The 12,467-nt window shown below is 32.6% G+C and overlaps 1 protein-coding gene across 1 annotated transcript; it reads left to right on the plus strand.

Moving 5' to 3' along the window:
- Positions 1-10,860: 10,860 nt before the first annotated feature.
- Positions 10,861-12,075, plus strand: LOC135195273 (uncharacterized). Its single transcript, XM_064221532.1, has one exon. The coding sequence runs from the start codon at positions 10,861-10,863 to the stop codon at positions 12,073-12,075; it is 1,215 nt and encodes a 404-aa protein (XP_064077602.1).
- Positions 12,076-12,467: the final 392 nt, after the last annotated feature.

Genomic DNA, 12,467 nt, shown 5'->3' on the forward strand with positions numbered 1-12,467 from the left:
CGGTTGTCCAACCTTGTTATTGGGTGAGGTCACTGACGCCCAGGAATATGAAAAACGAATTATCTCTCTCTTTTGTGCGCTTGCGCATACAGTGAAGTGAAAATCTGAACGAATTCGTGAATTCGTGACTATTTAGTAGGGTATATTCATATCAAAAGGTAATGTTACCACTTCTAATTCAAAATATTTTGAAGTTTAATCAAATTAACTGAAAATACTATGTTTATATTCAACACTATCCCCATGGGAGATGTCAAACCATAATTTGACCTATAACCATTAAATATGAAACTGACCCCATTCTGTACAATTGCTTCATTAGTGAAATATGCATATCATATAAGGAGAATACATCTCATACAATTCTATGTGAAAGCCAAGGTTAGATTCCTGTCACAACTTTGCCCATTATGTATGACCTTCACCCTTTACCTATAGCAATGACAAAGGTGTGCACAAATTTATGAAGAGACTATTGAGCCAACTCCTCTTTATGGATGTAAGGATGGTTGTTGATGGGGAATGGAAGGGAATAGACTGAAGATTCTGGGATGACCAGGGAATCTGAGAAATAATCGTAATATATATATATATATATATATATATATATATATATATATATATATATATATATATATATATATATATATATATATATATATATCTGTGTGTGTGGAATCATACAATAGAAAACCAGTCTATGGATGACTATTTTACAAACCAAAATATATAACAAAACAAGCTAAAACTAAACAAGTTCCAAAAACAGACCCACAAACGTTCTTACGTATGAGCCTACCTGTACGACTAAAGCATCGTTCGTCTCGGCACTGATGATTCTCTATGGCAATCCCGGAATAGTTCCCGTTTTTTTCTATTTCTCATTTATTTCTACGTAATCTGTGGCCGTCGTTAGGAATCTCCCTCCACGGAAGTGATAAGTCGGAAGAGAGAGAGAGAGAGAGAGAGAGAGAGAGAGAGAGAGAGAGAGAGAGAGAGAGAGAGAGAGGCTATTCGGTAGAAGTAGTGCTAACCGCTGTTGAGAGAGATTTTTTTCAATATCTCGCCCTTTCTGTCTGTTTATCCACGGCTTGCACCAATACGCAGTCTCTCTCTCTCTCTCTCTCTCTCTCTCTCTCTCTCTCTCTCTCTCTAATGGAAAATTATATTTCCGCAGCCTGACACTGTCGCTAATAAAAAGTAAAGAAAAAAAAAACAAGTTAGTTTCATAGTGAGCTTTAACATGCAATCTCTCTCTCTCTCTCTCTCTCTCTCTCTCTCTCTCTCTCTCTCTCTCTCTCTCTCTCTCATGTAAAATTACATATCTGCTGCTTGACTACTGTCGCTAATATAAAATAAAAAACCCGAAACAAAAAAGTTATTTTTATAAAGAACTTTTTATTTCGCTGCCGAAATTCGGAATCAAGAGGCATTTCCATGATAATTGCAACTAATAAAAAACACCATTGCGTTTGAATCGCGAACACTCGACAAAGTTTTGAGCATTATAAAAATGTTAATATGCAATTTTTTTCAGCAATTTGAATTTCTATGAGCGCTATCAATTGCGTATAGATATGCAAATGCCCAGCCGCCTGAATACGTTATACCGAGCAGAAAATGTTTTCGGTCTGTACTATATATGCATGTATATGTGAATATGTGAATATATAATAATATATATATAACTATATATATAGATATATATATATTAATATATATGTTGTTGTGCTGGTTGTGATTTATGTTTATATATGTTGTATGTTATATATAAATAAATATGAGTATATATATAATACTATAATGATAAATATATATATATATATGTGGTGGGTGTGGTATGTTTCTATTATATGGTGTATGATATATTATAAATCTATAAGTATATATATATATATATTGATATATAATAATGATATATACGATAGATTAATTATGGTAGGATCTATACCATACATATATAGATATAAATATAATATATTATATTATAATATATATGCATGTAATATGGTGTATGTCGAATATATATATAAAGTATATATATATAATATATAGATAATATAATAAGTGATTAAGAATATATAGGTATATATACATAATTATCACTGAAGATATATATATATATAATATATATGATATATATATAGATATGCATATATATGTGTATGGTATATATATATTATACTATATAGTCAGATATAGTATCGATATATATAGATATATGGTATATATATGAGTATATGAATATGAGATATATATATATCATATATATTATATGTGGTATATATATATATAATGTAATATATATATATATATCTATACAAATAAGTAATATATAATATTATATATATAATCGTATATATATATAATATATCTATATATATATTATAATATAATAATATAGATATATATAATTATTATATACATGATACTATATATGTATGTATATATAATATATATAATCTATATATATCATATATATAATAATATATAATAATATATGTGTGTGTGTGTGTGTGTGTGTGTGTGTGTGGTGTGTGTGTGTACTATATATATGATATATATATATATATATATATATATATATATATATATATATATATATATATATATATATATTAGTCTGTGTCCCCTCGCAAGACAGATTCGATTCCCAGCTGAGACGAGCTGGTAGAGTTCGTTTAAAACCATTGTATACCGTCGCTGACCCAAGTAATGACTTACGCACCTGGTAGTCTGAAGACTGTGTTGGGTCACAACCAGGGTGAGGAAGGACTTGGAGATCGAAATCAAGCAGACATAGATTTAATTTATCAATCCCTTTTAATGTATATTAGGTTACATAAATCGAAATATGTTAATAGTTTTGGTCCAGAATGGGCATTTAGTACTTATACACTAAAAAAATTAAATTACGATATCGAACGAATATAAATTTACGAGCATTTGGAGTGAAAGTTTGGGATTTAACTGAATAATTTAAAAAATCAGTAATTTACAAAAAAGGGAAAATAACCTTCCAAGACGATCCAATAGGAGATGTTTTACTCACAGCTGAGTTTAAAAAACTATGATCACAAAATATTCACTTTGTCATCAGTCAAATTCAAAACACTTTATAATAAGTATCCATTTACTATTTTTCCTTGATCAAAAATATATGTTGATCGGGGTATTTTGACCAAATCTAAAATGGTTAGGGAGCACATGTATAACTGAAACATTCAATCTTTCATTTGATGAAAAATAAATCCTAAGATACTATATTTCTCTCATCAGCCTGCGGTTGACTTCTGAATGACATCTCTTATAATATTCACCTTTGGTATTTTTGATAACTAAATACGATACAATGATAAGAGTATTTTATCCTAAATTGGCACTGCAAACTTGTTTTATATATTACCAAAAGATGGCTTATCATACTATCTCAAAAGTGTTGAATAAATTCTACATCTATCTTCATTCCGTTACATGAAACGTGAAATACAACGACTTTCTTAATTATTTTTCATTATTATCAAAAGTTTCTTTAAAATAGCTGGATAACGTTTCAAGAATTGGCGTTAGAGGTCCCATACCCCTGAAATAAATCTGACTGTAGATTTATTCTTACTCTGGAATAACTTGAAAGCTTTGCGCCATTTTATTATCATTTTATATATAATAATCCTCGGATAAATTTCACGCTCAATTTATTCCTATGGTAGTAATTAAACAGTAATACTTCAAGGACTAATTATACTGTAAAAAAAAAAGGTCGAGAGAAAATTGGTATGGTAAACATGCAGGGAGGAAACTGAAATAGATGACTACGCTGTAACAATTACAAAAGCAGTTATGTCGGAATCAACGAGAACCTTAATTATGAGAGATGCAGAATTGTGCATTGTAATTTTTGGACAAGGAAACACTATGCTTTCCGCTTAAAAATTTTGGAATATAAATTTATATATATATATATATATATATATATATATATATATATATATATATATATATATATATATATATATATATATATACACTATACATATATATATATACTATATATATATATATATATATATATATATATATATATATCATATACATATATATATATATATATATATATATATATATATATATATATATTATAATGAAAATTATAATAATGAAGAAGAAGAAGAAGAAGAAGAAGAGAGCATAAAATCTCATAAACCAGACGCCTAAAACCGCGAGGATCGAAGATTATTGGCCCACAGGAATTTTTGAAGTACGACCTCACTCCGTCATCTTGGCCTAACGACCCCAGAGACAAAGAAAAAGGAGGTAGTTCTCCCGCGCCACCTGGCAGTAAAAAAAAAAAAAAGTTATACAAGCCACATGAGTCATCGATATCAGTAAAGGGTGTTGACCTAATCAGGGATGAATTATGGTTGGTATAAATGACGCCGTTTGATATTTTTCCTAAACTGCATTATTTTTCCATTTATCTTGAATTGCGACAGATTCCTGCTTGATGCTGGGAAGCTACGGGAATTAACTTTGAAGATCCTGTACAGTGAAAGCCTGAGTATACAGTGTGTCCAGCTCTGCGCAGTCGACTGCAATAACGAACGTTCTTTTATTAGTCCTTCTGCCCCTAAAGTACAGGATTATCATACCTATCCTCTCTCCCACCGTCAGTCAGCCCTGCCTACCTTTCCCGCTCATTTCATCTGGCTGTTCGGCGTTCTTCCAATTTTTCTAATTTAGTTCTCGTCTGGAAAAAAAAGAATAGGTCCTCTGGGTCACGTCAGTAGTGTAAAAAAAAAAAAAAAAAAAAAAAAAAAGTCCTCTGGGTCACATCAGTGAGTGTAGAAGTTTCCTTTCGTGGTCTGGGTAAAGCATTCTTTGTGATAATTTGGGTACAACCAAGATTCAAGCCCGATGAGAACATTAGCCGGAAAAGATTATCAGAAACATCAATATATATTTCTATGCTGCTTTTTTCATTAAATATAAAAACCTTAAAAATGTTCAATGATTACTTTTTTGTAAGGAACTAAAACTATAAAAAATGCAAAAGGCGAAAGAACTTTTTTGTAACTGGAGCAATATAAATCAAAATACTGCAAAGTCATCATTACGCTGAGGAAACCAGAGGTCTCAGAACATCAAAGTTTGCTGTCAACTGCTCTCCGAGAACTTAGAGACAGCCTGAGACAGTCTAGGAGGACAGAGTTCGGACTTGGAATACTGGTGCAGGACACAAGGAGATCATGGAGCTTCTCCTCCAACAGCGAATTGTTGCAGACTTTGCAGATTAATGAAGGCTGCCTTCACGCAGAGCCCGAGAGGCAGAGAATTCATAAATAAAAGGTGAATGATTAAACTTCATGCAACGTAGAATATCTGTAGACAGAACATTGAAGTTTGAACCAATAAAATTTGGTAAATGATAATTATCGATGGAATGTATTTTTAAAAATATTAAGTTAACTTAGTTCTACGAAATATTATAAACAATAAGTGGCGTATTTGTACGCGTGCCAGTAGCGAAAGGAAAATTTTAACAGGGCATTAATTCTCTCTCTCTCTCTCTCTCTCTCTCTCTCTCTCTCTCTCTCTCTCTCATCATTGTCAGAAGACTACACAAATGTATGTCTGTGTAAGCTTCCGATACACTGCCAGAAGACTTTACACAAATATATGTCTGTGTATGTTTCCGATCATAATTTTACACCGACAGATCTGAACATTTTCAGACAAAAAAAAAAAAAAAATCGGAACAATGAAGAAGGCGATAAAAAAAATTAAGTTTGTAAAAACGAAACGGCAAAGTCCAGCATCTTTCAAAATGGTAATATGTTCCGTATTGAAGAATCAATGAAATATTCCAACGCTTTTTCAAATCTTTTTTTTTTATTGGATAGGTGGAAATTTATATTGTCTATTTCTGAAACGCTCCTTTTTTTTTACCTCCTGTTATCCCTTTTCCAAAAATGAATTTAAAGTCTGAGAGTATTTGCTTTTATTGCGATGAAAACAATTTTGTTTTCCTGCAATTAAGAGGATAACCTTTCGACCTTTATTTGTTTATTTGTGTAATTAGCTGTGTATAAGAGGAAAAGAATATTGACTTATTATACGTGAAGTCATTATATAACTAGGATAAATAAATCAATAACAACTTCTCAAAATATCTTTTCCCATCTATAGATGCCTTTTCTCTCTCTCTCTCTCTCTCTCTCTCTCTCTCTCTCTCTCTCTCTCTCTCTCTCTCTCTCTCTCTCTCTCTCTCTTTTGTCTCAATATCATGGAGATGTTTCTCGCTATGTGAAAAGCCGAATAAGTAATACTTATAGTGAAACAAATATAGATCAATACTATATTCAATTACGAAAACTGAAGATGCAACTTGGGTTTTGTAATATGGAAATAAGTAAACTAATGCGAGGAATTAGTAAATTTCTATGATTACTTATCCATAACATCAAACGTTAGGAAACCAGAAATTTAATTATTTATCATATTTTGATTTTCACTGGACACAACATAGTGGGAAAGCAGTCTAATAATAATAATAATAATAATAATAATAATAATAATAATAATAATAATAATAATAATAATAATAATAATAATAATAATTATTATTATTATTATTATTATTATTATTATTATTATTATTTTTATTATTATTATTATTATTATTATTGAAAGATATATTATTGCATCAGCTGCATTAACTTGTAATTAGTCTCCAATATTCATCTAATAATAATAATTAAAATAGAGATAACTATTCATAAGTTAAAAGAAGCTGATTGTCACGTGAATTTTATAGTTAAAGCTTGTTATGGCTTAATTCACTAGGGTAAAGGAGACCGTTCCCTTCATAAAAGGTTCATACACAAGACAATGGTAAATTATGATGACATGTATAGGGAAGTTTGCCTGTTGGGTCGGCAAAGTACTGTTTGCCAGTTTGACTCTCGCTACATTTGTGAACGAAGCGACAACGTAGCCGGAATTTTGACTACGGCAGTAAGGAGCTAGTCAGCAAGCAAAGAGGTGCTCTGCTTTGAAGAGTAGTGGGGCAGTGTAAGGACGTGGTCCGGTAGCCCTTGAGTAAACTGAAAGAATCCCAAGGTAATCTTCGTGATATTGACCGTTAGGTTAAGTGTTTATTCTATATTGTATATAGAACATTTGTATAATTATTGATGCTTATTTTACACGAGTAATTGTTTTGTTTTAGGAGTGGGCAGCATATACCGTAATACTTCGTGGTAGTCATCACCTTTTGTTACGTGTGCTTTATCTCCACGGGTTTTCTTTTATGTTATCGTGTTAAATTTGGTGTTCAAAATTTTATGGAATATGACTTTTAAAGTATTGCGGTTTTGTGTTGATAATTCAGTTTGGTGTAATTAGTGTTCTGTCATTGTAAGAGACTTTTCTTTTGTTTTTCCTTTAGGTGTTGACCGCAAGTCACGTAGCGGCTATTTTGTCCTGGTCTATTTAATTGATTTATACGTTGCTATGTGTTAATGTATTAGTTAAGATTGTGTATTACTTTGCATTTAATTATTAGTTAGCTATTATTTTGGTTTAAGTGTGTAATAAAACACACTTAACTTGAAAAATTTAATTCCTTATTTTTTCACACTGGTGAGATAACTAGACATCTAATTGAAATAATATTTTGGAAACCACACACTCGGATATCTTATGTAAATTCGAGAGATATAAAATTAAAGACATGGTTATCTTCAATGTTTTAGGAGTCTATATTACGAATGCTTTAAATACAATTACCAATTTTTTAAATTCTTCCAATAGCTGAGTTTTAGTGAATTTTTAAAGTTAAGTGATAGTCTCTGAGAGAGTGAAATCTCCTTTACCATCAAAGGTAAAAAATTGAAGGAAAATTCCTTCCATTTGGTGAATAATGTGAATCACCTTTCAACAGAAAAATGGTTCAGCGCTTATAGGAGTCAAGATTTACAGAGGAATCGTAAACTATTAACTATATAAAACATAATTATGGGGATTTAATAAGCAAAGACAGAGATGATGTAAAGACCTGTGACGTCATCAAGTCCTGTCGGTGGAGACTCCAAGGATCCTTCTCAGGATTCAGAGTCTCCAGGAAGGACTTCTGCCTTTGAGGCTCCAGACTCGCTCAGGGGAGGTCGCTTACCTACATTTTTTATCGCTTTACACCTCTCTAGGTGTGTGTATTTATATGCATAGTATACATATAAGTGAAAAGAGTTGTAAAATGAAAACAAATACTGGATAACGAGTCACCTTAGCGAGTTCAGGGACTGGAAGGCTGGAGTCCTTCCTGGAGACTGAATCCAGGGAAGGATCCTCGGATTCTCCACTGACAGGACTTGATGACGTCACAGATCTTTACATCTTCTGTGCCCTTGCTTATTAAATCACCATAATTATATTTTATATAGTTAATAGTTTACGATTCCTCTGTAAACTTTGACTCCTATAAGCACTGAACCATTTTCTGTTGAAAGGTGATTCATATTATTCACCAAATGGAAGGAATTTTCCTTCAATTTTTGACCTTTGAAGGTGAAGGAGATTTCTCTCTCTCACAGTCTGTCACTCAACTTTAAAAATTCACTAAAAATCACCTATTGGCATAATTTTAAAAACTGGTAATTGTATTTAAAGAATTCCTAATATAGATTTCTAAAACATTGAAGATAACCATGTCTTTAATTTTATATCTCTCGAAATTACATAAGATGACCCAGTCTGTGGTTTCTAAAATATTATTTCCTTTAGATCTCTGGTTACCCCATCAATGGTAAAAAATAATAAATAAAATTTTTCAAATTAAGTGTGTTTTATTACACCTACAGGGGCGTCAGTCTCTCTTTCTCTCTCTCTCTCTCGGTCGCACACTCTCTCGTACACACACACACTCACACACACACACACACACACACACACATCACACACAACACCACTCACACACACACACACACCCAAAAAATCAATATCAAAATATATATATATATATATATATATATATATATATATATATATATATATATATATATATATATATATATATATATATATATATATATATATATATATATATATATATATATATATGTGGTGTGTGTGTGTGTGTGAACATGCTTGTGTTTCTCTGCGTCTTTCTGTGTTGTTTAAATGCAATTATATCGATATGTATCGCTAGTTAACCTTGTTCGATACGTTTGGTGATTGCGAGGTCTAAGTATAAATCATTTTAGGTCTAGAACTAAAATAAAGAAGATCAACTGATGCTTTGCCTGCCATCTGTTACGGAAGCAGCGAAAGGAAATCCCCGAAAACTGACTTATTTTTTAATGCAAAAACAAACGTATTTTCTTTTCACTTATCTGTGAAGTACCATTGTTCTAAAGACTTCCTTCTTGTCTGACTGGGACACTCCATAACGGCCCCAGTCAGGTTGTTGTTGTTGTTTTTTTTATGTGGAAAATGAAGTTCACTGACTGACATTCTGCGAGGACTACCGACCCGATTAGGGGAACACAAACGCGCATATGCACTTCATGCACAGAACAATGCTAGTCTCCCATGCGTTTAAGAACAACCATAGACCGAATTGGGATGGATCTATTTATAATTTTTAAAAATAACAATGTCCAAACAAGAAGAGTAGTGGAAGGAGCCGCCATAAACTTAGGAGAAGCTTTTTAAACAACACAGAAAGACGCAGAGAAACACACGCATATACACACACACACACACACACACACACACACACACACACACAGATATATATATATATATATATATATATATATTTATATATATATATATATATATATATATATATATATATATATATATATATATATATATATGACATGCATTACGATGACATGTATAGGGAAGTTTGCCTGTTGGGTCGCAAAGTACTATTAGCCAATTTGACTCTCGCTGCATTTGTGAACGAAGCGACAACGTAGCCGGAATTTTGACTACGGCAGTAAGGAGCTAGTCAGCAAGCAAAGAGGTGCTCTGCTTTGAAGAGTAGTGGGGCAGTGTAAGGACGTGGTCCGGTAGCCCTTGAGTAAACTGAAAGAATCCCAAGGTAATCTTCGTGATATTGACCGTTAGGTTAAGTGTTTATTCTATATTGTATATAGAACATTTGTATATTTATTGATGCTTATTTTACACGAGTAATTGTTTTGTTTTAGGAGTGGGCAGCATATACCGTAATACGTCTTGGTAGTGAGCACCTTTTGTTACGTGTGATTTATATCCACGGGTTTTCTTTTAGGTAATCGTGTTAAATTTGGTGTTCAAAATTTTATGGAATATGACTTTTAAAGTATTGTGGTTTTGTGTTGATACTTTAATTTTGGTGTAATTAGTGTTCTGTCATTGTAAGAGACTTTTCTTTTGTTTTTCTTTTAGGTGTTGACCGCAAGTCACGTTCCGACTATTTTGTCCTTGTCTATTTAATTGCTTTATACGTTGCTGTGTGTTAATGTATTAGTTACGATTGTTTATTAGTTTGCATTTAATTATTAGTTAGCTATTATTTTGGTTTATGTTCAATCTTAAGTTTTTTGTACTAAATATATTTTTAAAGAAATTGGTTTCCTTTCTGCAATATTTACCATTGTCTTGTGTATGAACCTTTTATGAAGGGAACGGTCTCCTTTACCCTAGTGAATTAAGCCATAACAAGCTTTAACTATAAAATTCACGTGACAATTTGGCGCCCGAACAGGGACCGTTCATTCATTAACAAGGCTGTATGGTGTTTTGCAGATAAGGTCTGTAAAGCATTTTGATATCAGTGCTTTAAAAGAAATCATCAGTTTGGGGAAGTAAATGGGTTATGAAGGTAATGATTTAAGGGAATTTGTTGAAAAGGAAAGACTTGTTCAAGAAAGGGCATTAGAAAGGGAAATGGAGAGAGAAGAAAAGGCAAAGGAAATGGAGAGAGAAGAAAGGGCAGTAGAAAGGGAAATGCGAAAGCAACAATTAGAAGTCAAACGATTAAAGTTACAGATGCAGGGGAATAAAAAGAAAAAGGATACTGATTTGTGTAAACCTTCGTTACCTAAACTGCCTATTTTTAATGATGTTACTGATAGTATTGACGCCTATATTTTAAGATTTGAACGTTTAGCCGTTAGTGCTGGCTGGAGCAAAGACATTTGGGCTGTTAGTTTAGCGCCATTATTACAAGGGAAAGCTTTGGAAACTTATGAGCACCTTTCACCTGTTGAGGCTAAAGATTTTGATTGTGTTAAAGAGGCATTATTGCGTTGTTTTAAGTGCACTTCGGAAGGATATAGGTTGAGATTTCGTAACTGTAAATTCTTTAAGAACGAGACCGCTCAGCAATTTGGGAATAGATTGAAAAATAACCTTAAGAGGTGGGTGGAATTAGCTGATTGTGAAGAAACATTTGATGACTTGTTTGATTTAATTTTAGTAGAACAATTTCTAAATGCTTGTGACAGAAATATGGTTATATTTTTGAAGGAGCATGAAATGAAAACTTTTGATCAAGTTGTAAAGTATGCCGAGATGTATATGGAGGCCCATATAAATTATGGCAAGAAGGGTTTCAGTGATAGTCATGAAAAGCAGGGTGTCTCTGAGAGTGAAGTTATGACTGGGGATAGTAAAGGGAAAACGGGTGTCGATAGTGATAGGAAAGTTACGGCACGAAATTGTTACGTATGTGGTCGTGGTAATCACCTTGCTAAGGATTGTTTCGAAAGGTTTGGGGGTCCAAAACGTAAAGGGGTGAGTAAGGGTGCGACCGAGAAAGCAGCTGTTGTTGGTCATGGGGGTAAGTTAATGGTGGATAAAGGTACCGTGGAAGGAGTGGAGGTTAATGTATTTCGTGATCCCGGTTGTACCATGGTGTTAGTTAAAGAGACTTTCGTGCCGAAACTTAAGTTTACTGGTAAGCATGTGGGCCTTAAAATGGCTAATAACCAAGTTTTTAGATATCCTGAGGCTATTGTTGATGTTGTCTCGCCATATTTTACAGGCGAAACCTTAGCTGTCTGCATGCCTGATCCTATTTAGGATTTAGTGATTGGAGCTATTGATGGTTCGACTGACGGGTTGAGTACTGAGGTTAGTGCTGTTACCACCCGACTGCAGAGTGAAATGCAAGAGAAAAAGTTAAAGGGACCATCAAAGCTTAAGGTGAAGGAAGTTATAAATTTAATGCAGAAAGAGATGCAGAAAGAGAATATAGGTAAATTAAAGGCGGAAGATGGGACGTTAAAAAAGGTTTTTGAGCATGCGAAGTCAAATAGGGTCTTTGTGAAGAATGAAAATAAATCTCATTGCTTTGTTATTAGGAAATGCATATTATATTGTAGTGCAAAATTTAGGTAATGTAAATGACCAGTTAGTTGTTCCTGATAAATTTTGTCATGCAGTAATAGAATTGGCTCATGATTCTTTAATGA

The sequence above is a fragment of the Macrobrachium nipponense genome, chromosome 16 (genome assembly GCF_015104395.2).
Source record: "Macrobrachium nipponense isolate FS-2020 chromosome 16, ASM1510439v2, whole genome shotgun sequence".
Lineage (NCBI taxonomy): Eukaryota > Metazoa > Arthropoda > Malacostraca > Decapoda > Palaemonidae > Macrobrachium > Macrobrachium nipponense.

Excerpts from the sequence above, each read along its gene's own strand:
- LOC135195273 (XM_064221532.1), top strand. The coding sequence starts at position 10,861 with ATGGGTTATGAAGGTAATGATTTAAGGGAATTTGTTGAAAAGGAAAGA.